The 21,239-nt window shown below is 32.5% G+C and overlaps 1 protein-coding gene across 3 annotated transcripts; it reads right to left on the minus strand.

Annotated features, from left to right (window-relative positions):
* Positions 1-106: 106 nt before the first annotated feature.
* Positions 107-14,060, minus strand: LOC112034879 (uncharacterized). Of its 3 annotated transcripts, none has more exons than XR_010627374.1 (13): positions 13,627-14,060; positions 13,337-13,438; positions 7,033-7,113; positions 5,796-5,905; positions 5,517-5,652; positions 5,215-5,313; positions 4,220-4,325; positions 3,680-4,131; positions 3,436-3,612; positions 1,836-2,033; positions 1,381-1,707; positions 657-889; positions 107-448 (listed from the first exon to the last, which is right to left on the minus strand). XR_010627374.1 is itself a non-coding variant. In XM_024067692.2 (13 exons), exons 1-12 carry the CDS (start codon positions 13,897-13,899, stop codon positions 797-799), a joined length of 2,154 nt encoding a protein of 717 aa, XP_023923460.1. In that variant the 5' UTR covers positions 13,900-14,060; the 3' UTR covers positions 107-448; positions 781-796. The 3 variants fall into 3 exon arrangements, 2 of the variants coding, with proteins under 2 accessions (XP_023923460.1, XP_023923458.1); XM_024067692.2 differs by having other exon boundaries at positions 781-889; XM_024067690.2 differs by lacking the exon at positions 107-448 and having other exon boundaries at positions 530-889.
* Between the last annotated feature and the right edge of the window lie 7,179 nt (positions 14,061-21,239).

Genomic DNA, 21,239 nt, shown 5'->3' on the forward strand with positions numbered 1-21,239 from the left:
AAACAGAATAGTGAGGCCTGAGAATGGAATCCCTAGTGTTAGATATTTTTCAATCTTCCATTGCAACCCATAAAATATGTGCAGAAGGTTTCATGTAAAGATCAAATTCCATGCAATATGAACATGTATATATATAGTTGGGGGAAGAGGGCTTTGCACCGGGGACGTCTCAGTTGAAAACACTTGACATCTCCTTGGACGCAATACGAATAAATATTACAATTATTTAAGCCCAATGGTACATCTCCTACCATCTCTAAAGATGCAATCAGCCCCTACTGTCTCAGATGGTATTGGTTTATATATCCACTTCAGGAGCCTAGTTGAAATGAGAAGCAAATACTCTACAAAACACAATAGATAGAGCCATTCCCAAGGACTGTTGATCATCCGCCAATCTCTGGCCCTTTATCCGGGTGATAACATCAAGGGCAGTGGTTCCATGAATCTGCATAACAAATAATTATTATAATATGACTCAGATTAGACCAATTCTGCAAGTAGCTACACAAAAGGAATCACAATCCCATTAAACACTTGAATCAATCATCTATTCATTTCATCAGTGGCAGACTTTTCAAACAAGATCAACACCGTATGGTAGTGCACAAATATGAACATTAATGAAATTTGGAGAACCAAAAATGCAACTTAACCGAGGTTATATATAATGCGAGGCTTGCCCTTTCAACTACTTCCGCAAAATGGAAATGTATGGCTCAAATTGAATCAAATAATATTTACAAAATAATATTAACAAATATATTTCAGATATAGTACTCTTTTACACTCCAGACTATGCAAATATTTGCTGAATGACCATCTCAGCATTTCCATTGTACTGTGCAAGAAGATGAATAGCGTCTGCCCTTGGCAAAGCTAAAAACTCCTGCAACCAAAATATGAGAAAATCTTGTAAGAAACAAATTTCTGACAAAAGATACTAATATAAGTTTAGAAAAAGGAGGGGCAGGGGGTCAATTATTTGAATTAAAAAAGGTAAAAGCACTTAGAAAAACCTCAATGTAGTTAAAAATAGAGGTTAAAGACAAAGTGGTTCAGAACTAGAAACACCACAAAGATGTGAAAAAATTGAGTGCAGGCATAGGCCCTGATGCCAAGAACACACTAATGCTTTTGGGTGATGATAGTAATTGAATTATTCCTACAAATGTGCAGCATTAAAATTTCTTGTGTAGAAAAGAGAATCCTTTTTTACTGTGAAAAAGAAAACTCCATAACCTTTTGCCCTTGCACTACTAAGTTGTAGAATGGAAAGGACGTCATGATGAAATTTTCTAGTGTCATTAAATGAGCTTGCAGAAGAAAAAATTATTTAGACCTCACAGTATTACCCAGTAAGATATATCCACAACTCACCATTACTTTAAGAATGGCATTTTCATCACACACAACATCTCTAGATGATACTTGAGTTGGACTGCTACCATCTTCTGAAATCTTAGTGCTTGAAGATATTGTAACTTGAGAAGATCCAAGGGCAGAACTGTCAGCATTTGAATTCGACATAGCAGAAGCAGTGAGCAAGGGAGTGTTAACTTCTTTCAAGGAATCAATTTTCAAATGGCTTTCAAATCGATCTTTACACATTTGAAGTTTAAACCACTCATTATGAGTGAAAAGTGTTGCTTTCATTATTTTCATTAGCCGGGGTTCTTCAATACCAAGCCTTCTACCAATTGCAACCTATCCAAGATTTATAAGAAAGAAAAAAAAAAAGCATTTAAATTCGTACTTATGCTGAGGATAAATAAGTACATTCACAGCATCACTTGCTAAAGAGAAATGAATTAGTTCTGCAAATCAAACCATACCTGGAGTGAAGTTGAAAGGGCATGCAAAGGCAAGCCTTTCCCAAGTGCATCTTCGTTAGGTTGGAGCAATGCCAACAATGTCTCCTTCAAGGGCTTCAACAAGGCAGGGTCACGAGCAGCTAAAGGACCTAAATGGGAGCATGCAACCCTCAGAGCACTAGAATTGTCACCAGAGCTGACCAGCTTAAGGAATTCAACCTAAAGCAGCAAATAGAGCAAACAGTTACATTTTATTGGTAAGTAACACAACCTCACCCTCAACGAGAGGAGATGCCATTTTAGCTAGAACTCATAGAAATTTCATATAAACATAAGGACAAAGTTCATTTTACACCCTTTACATTTGGATCAATTGTCATTTGGACTTGAAGTTTAAATTTTATCAATTTGGTCCTCTTAAGTTTACAATCATTATCATTGTGGCCATTCCATCTATATTATGTGAGCTTTGTGCACTAGATTTTCTAAAAGCAATTAGGGGTAAAGCTGTCTACCAATCATCTCTAAGACCTTGCAAAAGTGTGAGTTTTGTGCATTAGATACAACTATTGATTGCACCCAAAAAAAAAAAAAAAAAAGCGCAAAAATCACCCCAACTAATTCCATGAACCACCCCAAAGCAACAGAAAACCACCCCCTTCCCTGTTAACCAACCCCATGCCAAAGCAACCCCTCTTCCCGTGACCAAACCCATCCCCCAAAGACCTGATACCTAAAACTCCAACACCACCAATAGTACCCAACATTAACACCCATGGTCAAAACTCCTAAGATCCACACACCAATCAAAGCCACAAGATCGACAAATGATATAACCATAACCCATTTTCTGCACCAATTGAAGCCACAACACATACATAAAGCCACTCACATACACCAATCTGCAGTGTGAGGTGGGTTCATGGAGTGGGGTCGGTTGTTTGGTTAGCGTGGTAGAGAAGGGACGGATCATGATGAAAAGGTAGTCACAAGGGGCAGTAGTGTTGGGAAAGTCAAAACCATTTGGGAGTCTAAGGGGAGGAGTGAAAAAATGGGTTGGTATTGCTTGGTCTGGCCTTGGGGTTGAGATGCGAAGGAAAGGACGGCTGGGACAAAGTGTTCGAGGAAAGCCCCAAATGGGTTTTGGCTTCAAGGATGATAAAAGAGGAGCCTTTGATCAAAGGATCCAATTGTTTCAGGGCAACGAGCTTGGGTGAAGGTGGAGCAGCATGTTGCTTTAGGTGGCAATAGGGAAGAGAAGAGCAGTAACGGCAGAGCAGCAAAGAAGAGAAGAGGGGCTAGGTTTGAATGCGCTAAAAAATTATTTTTTATTTCATTTCCTAAATATTAGAAATTTTGGAAAACATTTTTTAATGAATAGAAATCATAAAAAATTAAAACTACGTCCTTTTAACGTCACTATCGGAAAGTTTTCTAATTGCACTGGCCACATTGACAACAGTAGCAAACTTGGCCGAAGAAATTGAAAAAGTTGAAACTTCAGGGACTAAAATGATAATTACCACAAACTTGGAGGGTGTAAAATCAACTTTAGCCTAAACTTTATATTAATAGAAACTATTTCTTTCATAGAAGCCATAGGTCATATGGTATCCACTACCTGCTTAAGTTGGAACAACAGCATAGGATTTTGCACAAAAAAGTTTGGATCCATAGCATTAACTTCTTCCACAACCTCTGCAGCCATTCCCTTGCTAGCTAGTTCCTTCATCCATAGCACAATATCGTACTTATCCTCCCTGCTACTAATATCTAACATGGAGGGTCTCCCTGAACCCTACAGAACAGTATTCTGTCAATAATAAACTTAACACAAGGAATAACAAAAATTATCACGCAAGTACCTCTTGTTCATTTGAGATATATGGGCTGGAAAACAAGGTAGTCGTGCTAAGCTCTTGCTTGCTGCATAGGTCAAAAGGAACACCATATATTAAACCTTGGTCATCATGTCTTCCCCTCCAACGCTTGCGTTTACTCCTTTCTCCAGTTCCATGGGTTCTATGTCTCTGCAGAACTCTTGGATTTTCAGGCTGATGCAACCCACTGGTGCTACAGTCTTCATGGTTGCGCATTGGCTCACAAGCATACCGTAACTCAACATCCACTCCTTGCCTACTACTCACATCAGCATTATTTTCAGGAGAAGCATCCATGTGAGTATTATTAATGGAGGTCTCACCATCGGAATGTTTATTGGCACCAGAATCCGCTTCAAGAGAACAATTTCTTGATGAACAATACCCAGGCTCTGGTTGATTAACTTTAGGTTCGGAAACTGTTTGCATGTCTGATGCTGAAATCATGATGAATAGGTTGGTAGGAAATAATCAGAGTATTGGAAAAAGAATAAGAATAAAAAAGCAGCAAAATTTGATTTTTACCTGAAGTGGATGCCATGCTAGAATCCACAATTCCCCTATAAACACAATACTCACAAACAAGCTCATCAAGCATGGAAACATCCAAACTCATCGTACATAATTCATTCTGCAACAAACAGAGACAATAATAAAATCTTTCAGGCTCAACATAGACCAGCCTCCCAATCAAAAATAAGGTAGTCCCACCTCCCAACAAAACCTATAAGTCTACTAATTGATTTAAAGAGCATAAAGAAAGCATATTGTTTAAAATGATATAAAAACAAAAAATGTTTGTGTTAAAGATTTAAATGCAGAGGAACAGCAAACATACAACTCAAATAGATATGAGTAGATTAAATAAACATTTCCAGCTTGCCCTTTTTGTTTCTTCTTCTTTGGTTGCTCGGATGGTATATGTGTCCTTTTCCAGGTATTAAACAAATATATACAATTTTAGCATTCGTAGGTCATATCGTCATTTTTTAATAAAAAAAGACCTCCAGAAATGTTAAGATGCTCATCTTAAAATTACAGGTAAAACTAAGGGTAATGCTGGGATAGGATTGAATGTGTTCTCTAGGAAAGGAATTTTGAAAGAAGAAGCTTTACAGATATCTCCTAGGGAGCTTAACTACTAGGTTTCTATAGGCTAAACCTCTGAATAAAGGCTAGGCGAATTAGGAACACCTCTGTAGATGACTCAATTATTAGTAAAATAAGAAAGAGAGAGAGGAAACATGGTAAAAACTGATGATGGAAAAGTTTAATTTAATTCTCAAAATGCACAACCAGTATTAGATCATAATAATATGCCTCTCCCATGCCTCCTCACAGGGCGCCTCCAAAGAGAGCCACAGGTACAAACATTGGGAGTCAACAACCTCTTAGTGAAATCAATTAGCCATTCTATTGTGGGTAAAAGACATTATTAAGCCTCAGGATCAGGGTAGTAAAAGATAGATAAAATTCAGGATATGATGAAATAAAGTCTAGATAGACTAATATTAGATAACCTGAAATGCCAGAAATAAATCACCCTTCGAAAACCTCAAGCTATCAATTGCCCCTTGTCTTGTGAGCTCTACAGCATGTGCGAGAGCTTGAATGTCCACCTGGTTTTTAAAATCAAACACGCAAATTAACAAGCTTAATAATAATAAAATCAAACTTGCAAACTCAATACTGTTCTCAATGTGTCAGCCCATTAAGACGCTAACATTATAAGATAATCCACATTTTACCTCTGTCTAAAATCTATGGACAAATAGCTGTAATTTGGAACCAAGGACAATTAGCTGTAATTTCAAAACCTCACCTCATCAAAAGGAGGTGCTTCATAGAGACTCTCATGTGGGGTTGCAGGGGGGTCACGTTCCTCAAGAAGCAACCTCTGAGTAAGATCTGAAATGGGTGATACAATTCCTTGACGAAAGCAATATACTTTGTGTATGCTGCATAACACAGAGAAAATTGAAAAATAGAGTCAGTCTACCACATGCATCACAAAAACACATGCATCTGAAGAAATAATAGTAATAAAGTGAAAGTGAAAGTGAAAGTGAAAGTGAATTAAGAATAAAAGCTCAATGATAACCTTATCAAATATCTCAATGTCATGGAAAAGACTGGATCATATGCATGTAAATGAGCTCTTAAGACAGATGACATCAATCCTGCAATGTCAAATCTCTTCCTCTCTGACCACTGAAAAAATAAAGGATGAAAGTTTATACATCTAACACATATAATGTCTATTAAAAGCTTAATATATGAATATAATGTACATTTTTAATGGCAATACCAAACTTCATCTCTCAACTTAAACATCATATGATTATAAACGTCATCTAGAAATTAATTGGAAGAGAAAGAACAGTACTGAGTATTTAGTAATGTTGAAGCAAAAGCAATCATGCCTAAAATTAAATAACTTATGGGATATGTACACGAAAATACAAATACAAGCCACAAATTGACACAGCAAATGTATGGAAAAAAACTTGTGCCTTCCACATCGCACATAAGTTTGGTTATAAAGTATTTGCTTCAGAACGTCATAAAGAATCACATTAACCAAATTCAAGGAATCCAAGGAATTGTTAAGGAAAAAGAACATCATATGCTCACTTAACATTCATTATTATTATTATCTAAGATCCCTATCCTTTTTGCAGAAGAGAAAAGACCAGCAAACACAGAATCACTTTAACAACCACCCACACTATATTGTGGAACCATAAAGCAAAAGATATATTTCCAAAGGAAACAAAAAGGGAAATAATAGACTAAGTTGAGTGGAATTCCATTGCTCTGCCCCAAATAACAAAAATCTACAATTCAAAAATTAAATTCTTCTGCAAGCCTAGGTAGACTTAGCAGCAAAAATAAAGAACAATTGAAACCAAAGAACCAACTGCACAAAAGTACCTTTTTCTTCACTTATTACCATGATATTCTAAACAATCTCTCATCTTGGTACTTGACAAGTTGGTGAGAAAAACAAATATGCAGTCACTATTCATAAACATTTTACATGCAACAAATTCTAGAACACCATTATTATTGTAAAGCTTTCAAGATTGTTGAATGCATCACAAGTCACACTGTATCCACATTTTCAGTGGATATTTATATTTGGAAGAGGGAAGAAAAAACAGAATTGATATGAATTACAATATCATGTGATTAATAGGTGACTCAACCAATTGATATTTGATAAATAAGAGCTAACACAAATATAAAAAAAATAACAGATAAATCAAAGAGTTACAACTGTCTACAAAAACAACAAAAAGTAAAAGAAATCCATAAAAATATCAAATACATCGCACCTCATTTGCCACTGGAGAAGTTTGATCAGCTTTGTCATATATAAAGGCCAGAAGAACATGTTTGAACTCCTCATATGCTTCCTTAAATACAAATACAGACCTCTGTCAGAATTCACTACTAAACAAGAGAACAATTAAATTCAACTTAATAGGTTCCAAAAAATTTGTTATAAAAAAATAAATCCAAACCACAGCAAACAACAACCCAGGCTTAGTCTCAAAATATTTGGTCAGCTTTAGATCTTCAATAGACTAATCTATTCTATGGAAAGTCAAACTCTTTGTTACCTCCTAAATTGACATGTCCTTTTTTTCCTACTTCTACTAATGTTATTGTAGCTACTTACAACACGAAGTTCATAAAGTTTTTGTGGTCAAAACAACATTTTAAAATCAATCTTCAACAAGAAGGAAAATCCTAAAACCAAATAGTTTGAGCTTCCAGGATTTTTTTTGTAGGGTCTACAACATAAGTAACCACAGTGGGTTCAAGATATAATTCACTAATCTAAAATAGCCTTGAAGATGGAATCTACTCTGATTGCTTTTTCAATGCCATTATAGATATATTAGATGACAATGAATGAAAGCTAGCAATTTAGATATCCAGAAGGTCATATTGGATTCCTCATAAGACCCAGTGACAGGTTGAAGGAGTGATCTTCCAATCACATGATAAAAGGTAGCAATTCAACTAATCATCCTCTATGATGACAACCCTCTTATTTAAAGAATAGACAAATTAAATGTGGTAAAATTCAGTTGTAAATTCCAAATGATGCAACAAAAGAAAATGAATAGAGACAGAGACAGAGAGAGTAAGAAAGAAAAGACGCCTCAACCAAAGGGAGGAATTGAAAAAAACAATAAGCTTGCAACATTTCATATGATTTCAAGTTCCACTTCACATGATTTTTGTTTTTATAAGTAAAATTTCATTAAAAGAAAAGACCAAAAGGGCACCATCCATGTACATAGGGAGTGTAAATCAATACTCCAAAATTAAATGCTATAAGTACATTGATTTAGCAACTCAAGCAAAGCAGTAAAGGAAAACAGCCCAGAAGCATTTATCCACCCAAACAAAGTATTGAGGAATAAAAACTTTAGTCATAAATAGATCTTTCATGACCCTCAAAAGTCCGAGCATTCCTCTCCCGCCAAATAATTCCACTTTATGAATGTTTGCAAGCAATATGCCTACAAAATTTCAGACCAATGGGTGTTTATATATATATATATATATATAGGGTTGGATTCAAGTTACACCCGAGATAATTTTAAGCGATGTTAAACCACTCAATATTTTTTAATTGGATGCGAATTTTGACAAATCTACTGTTAAATTACATTATATTTGTATATTCTCTCCATGCTTGCAAAATTTCAAGATGATAAAAGATTAATAGTCATGCCATCAATCAATTGTTTATATTCAAGTTTTTGTAATTTAAAATAATGCATAAAAGATGAGTTTATATATCGAATGGTAAATAACATCCAATTGACATGAATGTTAAGAACATATAAAACATGTAATTCAATGGTAAAATTTTCAAAATATGAATTTCATAACAAGTTTTTTTTTTTTTTTTGATAAGTAAATAAAATTTTATTTAAAGACATAATAATGAGTCACCCAAGTATACAGGAAGTATACTGCAGAAGACCAAAATAATCAAATACATAAATTACAAGCATCCATCAAATGATAGAACGAAAAAATAAAATGAATTCATATTATAGACATCCAATTTGATAGAGTTTTATAGAAGAAAAATTTTAAAATCAGCTATAGTCCTTTCAAAATCTTCAAAACACCGGTCGTTTCTCTCCCGCCAAATGCACCACATTAAACAATAAGAGATAGCCATCCAAATAACACAATTACGATGACGACTAAAATTTCCTTGCCAACATGCAAGGAGCTCAACCACAGTATTTGGCATCACCCAATAGATACAAACAAGGTGAACACCATAGACCACAACTCATAAACAATAGGACAATGTTGTAAAAGATGGTCTACCGATTCTCCATTACTTTTGCACATATAACACCAATCTAGAATCAACACCTTCTTCTTACGTAAATTATCAATAGTCAAGACAGTTCCTAAAGCTGCAATCCAAACACAAAACGCGACTCTGGAAGAAAAACTCTGCTTCCAAATACTTCTCCAAGGGAAGGACTGAGTACATACCTCCAACAAAGCCTGATAATAATTGCTTACCTCAAAGCCCTTGCTCTTAGCAAGTGTCCAACACATCTTATCCTCACCAATACCTCTAAATGAGACTATATATAACATCCCAAAAAACAGACAAAGGTGTAACATTATTTAGAATTATACCAGGTGTAATTTGAACCCAACCCATATATATATATATATATATATTGGCATTAATGCTCCCAATAAAATTCTAAGAAATGAGTGCTGACTCCAAGCATGCTAACTTCCATTTCTTAATAATAAAGCCTACTGGCAGCATTTGAAACATCTATCTTCTTCCAAATTTTTCTAAGTGCATACATTCATGGGTTCAATTGGGGGATGTTTTAAAATGGCACTGCACTATTAGGAACTCAAGTAAGGCAAAGCCCTACCATAAGGTCCTTAAGGGGTAGAACATAAAGATTCCCTTGTAAGGGTAATAGAATAAATTTCTACCTCCTGAGGTCAATGTTTTCCTCAATACAGCCAGATAATAATTTGAGAGAGAGCTAATTTGGCCCAATTAGTGCCCCAAGTTTAGGGTAAATGGAAAACTCAATGGATTATCTTTTACTTCGATGCTTGGTAGAAAGAGAGTTGCAAGGATTACTAGTGTTGGTAAAAGTGTGCTGAAGCATGCTTAAAGTGCAAAACCCAAGTCAAATGCGCTTTTTGCACAAGCAAAGCATCTTCGGAAAAGGGCACTTTAGTGAGCTTTTCTAATAAGCCTAAAGCACAAAAAAGTTCTTTTTTAAATTTATTTATTAAAAATAAATCAATCTGTAAATTTAACTGTTAGATCCTAATGTATCTTAATGTTATTGATATAGGCCCTTGATTTGCTATAGAAAAACCAATCTTATGGTCTAATAGAATACACATAAGCCTACCTTTCAATCCCTAGTCACAAATTCAAGAAGACATTAAAAATATCTAGTGACCAAGCTATCTCACCACACAGAGTGGACTAGAGTGCTAGAGCTGCTGAAGTTGAAGAAGAAAGATTCAACATGAGATCAAGAGTGAGGTAACAATAGGGCAACAGGTTCATGTTCTTGTTCACAACATACTCCTAATGAGAGAGAGTGATGCAAAGAATGTGGAGACAATTTTATTTTATTTTAATTTAGTCTTTTTTAATTTTAAAAATCAATTGTATTTTTACAATTTTCCCATTGGATTTTATTTAGGTATTATTAAATAATTAGGTTATTCATATTTTATTTACTTTCTCAAAAGTCAAGTACTTTTGTAATTCAGTGATTGGGTTTTCCCAAATCAACAAAATAGAGTTAGGGTTCTATAATAAGCATGCAATTATGATCCAAGGAAGACTGTTTGCTTGATTAACAAATTTTTTCGTTGAAATTTTCACAATGGTCCGTTGCTAATACCAACCTAGGAAGCACAGATACAGAGATACTCCATTTTTGCTCAAGTACTGGTATCTAATATGTGTCCATACCAGATACCTCTGCACGTGTGTCCCAATCTTTCTTTTCTTTTTCTTTTTCTTTTTTTAAGTGTCAATACGTCCAGGATACACCCATGATAGTCCTTGATACGGCCCGGATATGGTCGTAACCCAACACCCTGATAGTGAGAGAGAGCCCAAATTTATGAGGATTTTAATCTATATTTTATATATACTGGTTCAATTTTGAATTCTAGTTGTATTTTATTTACTCTTTTGGATCTTGGTTTGTATTATAAACATCATTTAATAGTCATGGATTCAGTTTATTATCCATTATTGTGCTTAAATTGATATATGCTTAACAATATAACAAATATAAATAAAAAATATATTTTAATTTTAATTAAAACAAGTATCCCCACTGTATTGTATCCTATGTTTTCAGAAATTTTCATATCGCAGTATCCCATATTGTACCATAACTGAAAATGTACCCATGCTTCTTAGGTTCCAACTAACCAAAAGTGCTGATTCCTAAATTTTGTTTCTTCTTACTTAGTGCTGCTTCCAGGTTAGGCTAGGTGTTGATTCCTAGAATTTATTTTACTTTTGGTTGTCCTACACCAAAGTTTGGTACCAGAGCCAAATTTAATGTGTACCAGAATCAGTCACACAGTTTTTTTATTATCATGGAACAAAAACTAGCAACTTTAGTGAAAGAACAAATTGCACTAGCACACGATGACCATATTAAACCTCATAGCCTTCCATACATATTGTCAACAGATGTTTCTATATCACCAGTGCAGCAAGAAGAGCATACCACAAAGTCTAAACAGCAAGCTGAAATAACTAAACCATGGGTAAAAAAACTTGATAAAGCCTGTTGAAAAGTCAAGCATAATGCTTACCACTGCTAAGAAAGATTTCCCACTACTTGATAAAGGGAAAATTCAACAAGAGAACAAAGAATTAGAGGGTGCAAATGTGAAAAATAACTTTGATGCATCTGCTACTCATCAACCTTCCATAGTGCATGAAGTGGAAATGCTCAATACAATGGTGCTTCCTATAGATCAAGACAAAGCTATATTGTTTGCAACATTGATTCCACCCATTCATTTTATCAGTCCAAAAAAATTTAAAGATATGGTGAAACAGAAAGCTACTTTGTTCTTAGCATTGCTAAAGGTGCTTCAAGAGGTAGTACAAATACGACATGCGAGAGTTCTTATCATTCAACACTTCAAAACTCGAGGACAAGTTTTTTTTTTTTTTTCCCAACCAAAGGACAATGACGCAAGCAGCGCGAAGAAAAATTATTTTAATTAATTTTTGTTTAATTTTATAAGTAACTTGTATGTTTACTACTTGTACATTGGATTTTATTTTAAGTCGTATTAGTTCATCAGGTTATTAGTATTTTATTTAATTTACTAGGCTCAAGTATATTTTTCTAATTCAATAATTGGGCTTTCCTAAATCAACTAAAATTAGGGCTAACTTTGTACTCCAACGAAACCATCTGCTTGATCAATAAAATTTCCATTGAAATTCTCTCAATGGTCTGTTGTCAATTTCAGCCAATCCCAAGTGTTAATTCATGATTTTTTTTTCTTGTGTGGTGATGAATCCAAGCAAGCCTATGTTCTCATTCCTAGGATATTTTTATTTTTATTTTCTCAGTTCTTCAATTTCGGTATTGCTTCCGATTTGGATTTATCCTATATCAAAGAGACTTTTAATTTAGATGATGAAGTACATATGGGTAATCTGATGAAGGTGTGGTCTCAATGATGACAGTCCTATAATTAATGAGGATGATGAGGCTAGTGATTTAGGATTGCATTGCATTGGTTTTTTTTATTTAACCATGCACTTTATTTTGATCATGGTTATGTATATCTTGTAAAGCACAAGAAAACTATATATCATTAGTTGATCACTTAGTTGATCACTTAATACTCATATTGTCTATCAATAATTGTTTTCAAATTGAGTAATACTGCATCCACAACATTTTCACAACAAATCCTATTTGGCAAGTTATTATTAGTGAGTAAAAAAGTGATGCTAGTGGTGGACCCAGATTAGAATCAATAATAACTTACCACCTAGAATTCGTTGTGAAAATGTTAATGTGAATTTTACATCAATTAGGTGTGTACTTTACTTATAAAAAAATTATTAAAAAAAAAAAAAAATCAATTAGGTGTGTACTTGCACTTTGCATGTAGGCTCCAAAAATACCTTTGCACTTAAGTGTGCCTCATTGGGGAATACTACTCTTGCAGTTTGGAATTATTTGGATTTTTCCAAAATCTGAGTTTGAACTTAGGAAAGGCTAGCATCAGTGGCATGGGAAGTGCCAGTCTCAAAAATAGTGTTCTCACGTGTACTAATCATCCACAAAAGAAAAAAAGAACAACTAGTGTTCCACATAGTCCTTACTCTCCATTCCATTCTTTATGGAAGAGGGAAGTGCCATTTGAGGAAGCTCAATTTTGAATCAAGCCTAGTTTATTTACACATCCCTTTCCTATTCCCAAAGCAAGTTTGATATATGCATTCATAGCTAACACAATTCCTACACTAGGAAATAAGAATTGCCGTATATATAATGAAATTGAAAGAAAAATAGAGAACGCAAAAAACAATGGAATTGAAATTACCGGATAGGCATCAAGAGCACAAGGCGCGAGAGCTGTCCTCAGACAAGCAATTGCAGAGTCGCGACCTTCGACAGTCCCTTTCCTCAACAGCTCTATGAATTTCTTCACCAAAATTTTGACCAAACCAAACAAAATTCAGAAATTCAATCAAATATTTAAAACAGATAACAAAACGCAGCGTTTGGTTGCCCGGAAAAGTAAGGAAACAAGCAAGAATATTAAATAGAATTCAAATTGTACATATGCCTCCAGCATTTTCTCGGCAACCAAGCAAAGCATAAGACATTCACCTGTTTGTGTAAGCGGAATAGAAGGCGATGATCATCGAGAATGAAAGGCGCGTGGGAGCGTAGGAGATCCATGGCGATATCAATGTCACCGGCCTCCAACGACCGTCTGATCCTCCAGATGATCAATCTCGAATGGTAAGACGAAGAGGACATCGACGAAGAAGGAGGGGGAGGTGGAGAGGAAGAGAATGAATCTTCGATGAGCTTCTCTGATTTGGCGAAATCGATTACTAGAGCGTCCAGGGCTTCCCAATTCACCGGCGTCGAATCCATATCGCTCGCTTTTCTTTTATTTTTCTTCTGCAAATTTTCTCGGGAAAATTTGTGAGAATTGAGAGTATGCGAGAAAGTGAGGGAGAAAACTGAAAAATCTTACTGTTCGGTTCCGTGAGGATATAAAATTCTCGGGGAGAAAGAAGGCGGCTATTATATTATTTTTTTGTCATTTATGATTATATATGTGAAATGTGAGGTAAAAACATAAATATTAAAATAAAATAAAAATGAAAAGGAAATTGGACTTTATATAGGTGACAGGTGTTTTTATATTGGATGAGAAGATTTGGGTAAACTACCCGCTGTGTGAAATTTCTATTTCAATGACGGCAACGTGGAAGTGCAACTATCGAATAATAATTGATCATTGATTATCTTCTCTCTTCCTCTTCTCTTCTTTCTTTCTTTTTTTTTTTGGCCGGAAAGTTGATAATTGGTTTTTGTGTAAGCTCTTTCTAATGTGAGAGATGATTTTAATAATTTGATAATTGAGGAAGAGAGTATTTCAATATTTATATTGAAAACATCATGAGATGTTGATTGATTATAAAACTCTTATTGTATATATAATTGTTGTATCAGATTGTTACTTATTTTAAAAAGAATCACTATTCATTGTTTGGCACTAATTGAGACCATAATTAATTAATTTTTGTTTTAATAATAGCTTCTTTTTATAAAGCCTTTTCCTTTTTATAAATAGTTTCAAACGGAAGAATGGCATGTTTTGTATTACTGTTCGAGCTATTGATCATATATTTATTTATTGTGTAATGAAAGTTAGGTTTTAGAAATTGTGATTGTGATAAATTTTGGGAGAGTATATTATGTTATTGAACCAATGATCTTATATTTATTTATTATATAATAAAATTTAGGTTTTAAAAAGTGTGGGCTTGATTTATGGATAATCTTCCCTATATATTGTATGTTTTGTGTTATTGGTTGAGCCATTGATCATATATTTATTTATTATATAATAATAATAATAATAATAATTAAGGTTTTAAAAGTGCAGTTGTGATAATCTTCTCTAGTACCGTATATATAACAAAAGCGCTTCCTTATCAAAATTTTATAAAATTTAAATTATTTTTTTCAATTAAAATTTGGGAAGTTTTAAAAATAAATTAAATGTTATTAAAATTTTAAATTATTTTATTCTTCTATTATAAATTTTAATTCTTGATTTAAAAAAATAACACGATAGGCTCATGTCATATAACTTAAGATCATTTTTATTTTTATTTTATTAATTATTATATTTATTTTTCTTTAATATTTGTTATATTTTCTTTAAAGTTTCATATGAATTTTAATTAAACCATGCATAGAACACACACACACATATATATATATATATACCGCTAGTTTAATTAAAAATGAAATAAAAGGAAGAATGTTTATATAAAAAAGTTTCCAAATTGATAACTCATTGAAAAGAAAATTATTACATATTTACAATAAAATATATAAACATATAATAACATAATTTTTTTTTTATGGAACACGTAATAACATACTTGATACAAAGTGAGAGTGGCATCGATCTCCTCGGCCCATTCCCAAAGCGAATAATTCCTCGAGACTAGACCGTTGAGGCCAATGCCACCCGAGTGCACTACGTACAACATGCGCTAGCATTTTTTAAGACTTGCTTTAGGACACGTGTAGTAGCGGTACACTCATATATTAGGGTCAAGCTTATAAGACATGTGTGGGAGGCGTCTCTCCTCGATGTGGGATTGAACAAATTCGTGAGTGTGGCATTGGTCTCCTCGGCCCATTCCCAAAGCGAACAATTCCTTTGTTGGGGTCTGAGACAAATCTCCCTCCCACACTATCTTTGTGCAAAGTAAAATAGAAAGAGAGATCAACAATATTTTTTTTTACAAAGATTTGAATAATAAAATCCTTAAATCACAATGTATAAACAAAAACATACATGATTAGTCATAGAAAATAAAGGGTTAGCTTATTATTGAGGGAATTGTAAAAAAAAAAATTAAAAAAATAAAATAAATAAAAAAAGCACACACATCTATATTAAAAAAAATTAATAAAAATAAAAGTGTAACTGTATAAGTAATTCATTTAAGGACAAATATTAGGGGAAAAGAAAAGCTCAAAGAATTTGAAATGAAAATAATTTAAGTTTTTATAATTTTATGGATTATAATTCCATATATTTAAAAGATAAAATTATGGAAATAAGAACAAATAAATCATATATGATATTTTATTCCTTTATTTCTTTACTAATATGGTATTTTAAAGAAAAACAAAATGCCTTTATGTAAAATAAAATAAAAAAAAACAAAACAAAACAAAACAAAATCCCAAAAAGGTTTTAAACGATCAAACTTTATTGAGTGTTCAGAATGCATGGTTGTTAGCATGATGCATGAGTTTTTTAAGACGATTTAATTATTGTAACATGAGCCTCAAGTTAATTTGGGGGATAACATTTAAAATTTATGGTACGTAGGTTACATGATTTATACACTCTATTTGTTTTGATAAAAAAAAAACTTTATGTGAAGATAATTTGTGTTTTCTTAAGCTTGGTAATATCATTAAAAAAAGAAGATCGTAGAAAAACTATTTTTTGACTTCTTTTATTTAACTTGGCATGAGATAGAATTGTTTTCCACTAAAATTTTATAGAAACCAATTCTTTTTCATGTCAAGCTAAATAAAGGAGGTAAAATGATAGTTTAACTCATTTAAAGGTTGATATTAAATATAGAAAAATGAGATGGTTTTCCAAAAAATGCTTTTTGAAAAGTTATTTATTTTCTATAAAATGCTAATATTGAAAAATGGTTTACCAAATTTATATAGCTATTTATAGGTGAAAGAATGCATTGTGATCATTTTTTTTCCCATAGGACTTTTTTTTTTCTTCTTCCTTTCTGAAGAAGTACTACCCCTAACAAATTATAATTTCTTGATAGTAAGTAAGGTTGTTAATTTCCTTTTATAATGTCGTAACAAGTTTTGTTACAAAATACCTCTTTTGGTTTAACAATTGGAGACGTAAAAGTAATTGTTGTCGCCTTCACATATATCAACATGTGTGTGTATATATATATATATTCTTTTATTTTGTGAGAAAGGATGATTTTATTTATTTAACTTTTGGAGGACTCAAAATATAAAACTGAAAATAATGATTGACAAAAATATAAGAGGAGAAAATTATTGGAACAAGCATTAATCCATAATTTTGCACTTCATTAATTGTCCATTTGGAAGGATTCGTTTTTTCATATCATTCTACTTTTTGAGATCATGCATTGCCAAATGGCTTGCCCCCTTCTCTCCCTAATGCTAATCTTGTGATTCTATTAAGTCGATGTTTGAAGCTGAAGAGGCCTTTCTTTCACCTTTTCACCGTAATAGGTATGAAGACAAGAAAAATGCAAATAAAATTATTAATGATATGCTAAACTTCTAGGATAGTTATTTGGATAAACTTATTTTCACTTACTTGTTTTTGCTTAAAAATTAAACTGATTAAAAATAAAAATGTTTTAAAAGGTTGTATATAAATCAGAATAAGTTCGAAAATGTTTCATTTAAAAAACAAATGTTCCACACAAGGATGAAAGGAACTAAATACCTTAACAAAGACATGTCATAAATTTTAACTAAGAGAGTATTTGGTTCGCCGTGATGTTACATTACACCATAATATTACATTATTGTAATTTTACATTAATGCAATCTCAATACAATAATATAATATTACATTGTTTAAGAATATGATGAGATTAAGATAATGTGATATATTTTGTAATTTTAAATTATAGTAATATTAAAAAAGAAATTAAAATAAACAAAAAAAATTTAATGTCACATCATTGTAATGTGCATCATATTAAAGGCACGTCACAACAAATCAAACGCCTCCTAAGTATTCCTAAGTATTACTTTGTTTGGAAGTTTAGAGAGGGAGGAGAGTAGAGGGGAGTAGAGGGGAGGGGAGTAGTGGGGAGGAGAGTAGAGGAAAATGATTCCTCTCCACCTTGTTTGGATGTTTTTAAAATTAGTAAGGGGGAAAGGAGTAATTAGCCCTTCCCCTTGTGTAATTTTGTTAATATAATAAGGGTAAATTAGGTAATTTACTTAGTCAATAGTTTAGGTACTCTACTCTCCCTTCAAATCTCTCCAATTTGGGGGAATTAAAAATGGGGGGCTAGAGGGAGTTGAAATCCTTCTAAACCCCTCCAAACCCCTCCCCCTCCTTCCTTAAAAAACTTCCAAACAAGGTAATTAGATTACTCTCCCTCCCTCTACTCTACTCCCCCTCCTTTTTTAAACATCCAAACAAGCCATTAGTTCAATTAGCATATTTAGTGTTACAGTTGAGATGTTATGATTCAAATCCTCAAATCACTTCCTTAAACAATCAAATAAATAAATAAAAACCTATCTAACTCAACACGTGTGCAAAATCTGTTGTGGTTGCAGTCGGGTATGGTTGGGATTTGGAAAGTATACTCCTGGACATCAAGCAATGCCAAAGCACAGCAGGACCACTCTGGTTAAGACAGTGAAAGATGAAAAATAGAATCCTATTTGACTAAAGGAGCCTAGCTACATTGAGCCATCCAAACTTCCAAATCGTTCCTTTAATATCTCTGGAGATGGAGTAGCTTTTTTTTTTTTTAATTTTTATTTTGGGTTCTGGACTGACATCCTCAACTTCATGTTGATCAGTACTTGGTGGCTGGTGACTTGGTGTGATGTGTGTATTTTGATGGACAACTGAACATTACATACATACGATTTCAATTTTATGAATGATTAGTCGCAAACTCATGCAATCCATGAAAAAAATTTAATACAATGTAAAATTTGTATGTTAAATAGTGCATTTTTTATTTAAAATTAATTTATATTTTTATAAGTTTTATGTAATGGAATACATAAGGTATTTATATAAATGGAGAATATTAAAAAAAAATGTACACTCACATTTCATGGAACAAATGTAATATGTTACATTAAATTTAAATTATCATTTAAGTTTAGAATGGTAGCATTTTGTTTTTCTTTTCAAATATAAGTATAATGCCTATATTATTAAAATTTGAATATTAAGTTAACCTTTTGAATATTTTTATCATTTTTATTGTTTTTTTAATGTCCATATCTCTAATTTCTAATGGCAATTTTGTTTGAATTTTTTAGCCAAGACTAAAGAGTTGGCCTAAAAAAATAAAATATCATGCTTTTTAACCCAAAAATTAAGAAAAAAAAAAAAGAATTTTTAAGCAAAAAAAGAATCAATTTAAGGTCTAGTTGTCCAAAATGAACTGAAATAAGGCCATACTTTTGTTCCATATTGAACTGGTTAAAAGTGATCAATTATTTGGAGTAATTTTTTATTTGGATACTGGTATTAGACCATAATTTCGCACGTGCACGTGCTTGTGTTTGTATTTAGTGTCATGTATATTGTTTAGAACTAGTTTCAAGTCGGACAAAAAGAAAAGAGTTATGATAAGATTTTCTTAATTAGAACACACACGAAAATAGTAATACTAGTGTTTTAAATCGGGTTTATAAATTATAATACAGTATATAACTAGAGTACAACTACAAAACTACAAAATGACCTAATCTTTGTAGTTGTAAACTTATAAACAAGGGTTATGATAAGCTGATGGCCAACATAAAATTTAATTAATTTATTATGAATTCTAGTATTAGACCATGTGTTTAATGCAATTTTTTATGTGTGCTTTCCAACACTTGGCCTTTTATTTGAGTTCGTGTGCGTGAATTTAGTTAATTTTGCTTTGGCCTATTTATTTTTTCTCATTTTCCAAACTTGTTATTGGACTTGTGACTTGTCATTCTTGGGTATTTAAAGCTATTGTAATGGTTGGTTGGTTACCTTTCTTAGTAATCTAATAATCATATCAATTATATATATATATATATAATTAGAAGAAAAGAGAGTTTGAATAATTTTAATTTATGAATCATTTTTTTGTGTAACTAAAAATAATTTAAATTTATAAGTCCTTTTATGTAATATTATAAATATATACGGTATGGCACGTTACTAACTAGGTAATATGTGTGTGCGTGCTAACTGCGATTGTTTTTAATTGTATTGTTTTATTATTTTGATCACGTTAGTGGTTTACTTGCCATACTACCAAACCAATTATGCTTTTTAGCTTCCTCTCTACTCAAATACACAAATAGAACAATCCAGAGTTGGCTTCTTCTTAGCTCGTAGATTACATTTCTCAACCAAAAACTATTTTCCTCTCTCTCTCTCTCTCTCTCTCTCTCTCTGAGAGAGAGAGAGAGAGAGAGAGAGAGAGAGAGAGAGAGAGAGTGAGGAAAGACTCATATAAAATGTTGTTATTTAACCTTTGTATGTGAAAGTGTGTCCAACACGAAGGTAGACGTTATAGTTTAATATTGGAGTTGTTTGACCAAAGAATTGTTTCACACAAAGTTTTACTTTGATTGGTACGAATAAACATATTGAAGACAATGCACTTACTTAATTTACTGACTTTATTCCTAAACTTTGATTTAAGTTTATGTTATTCTTGAATAAGGACACATTGGTATGCAATTCCTTTTTCTCACATTGTCCATAACAAACCCAATTAACTTCCCATCTATTTTCTATACGCTATTTGTCAAGAATCTCCATTTGGTTGGGAGAATAGAAAATAGGGTGGGGTTGGAAAAGTTGGGGAATAGAAAAAATTTTAGTTTTCTCTCAGCGTACGTGTTTGGCTGAGGGAGTGGAAAAGTGGAAATTAAGATGAAAAACTTTTTTATCTAGTTGAGTAGAAAAGTAAGAGAATAGAAAATATAATTTGCATAAATTTATTATAATGCCTCTAATACATTAAAAAAAACTTTTTAAATAATTTATTAAAATTAAAAAATTTAATTACTACAAACTTACAAATTAACGCAACTAATAAAACATCTATCAAAAGAAAAACTAATAATAATAATAATAATAATAACAATAATAAATAAATAAATAAATAAATAAAAGTTGCCATTTGATATTAAAAAAAAGAGAGGAACCAAAACAACATCAGGTTCACTGTAGGATAGTAGGATGTAAGCAACAAAGACTAAGAGCACTTACAACAATGATGCTAAATAGTTATATAGCTATTTTAGCTTCACCAAAATACAAAAATAGCTCTACAACAGTGAAGGTATAGCTAAAAATTTTAGCTTCAGAGCTATAGCACGCAGCTATTTTTGGCTGCGTACTGTAGCTTGAAGCTAAAAAAAATAAAAAAATAAAAAATTACACTTCTCTTTCTTCTCTCATTAAA

This window comes from Quercus suber, unplaced genomic scaffold (genome assembly GCF_002906115.3).
Source record: "Quercus suber isolate HL8 unplaced genomic scaffold, Cork oak 2.0 scaffold_1143, whole genome shotgun sequence".
NCBI classification, from domain to species: Eukaryota; Viridiplantae; Streptophyta; class Magnoliopsida; order Fagales; family Fagaceae; genus Quercus; species Quercus suber.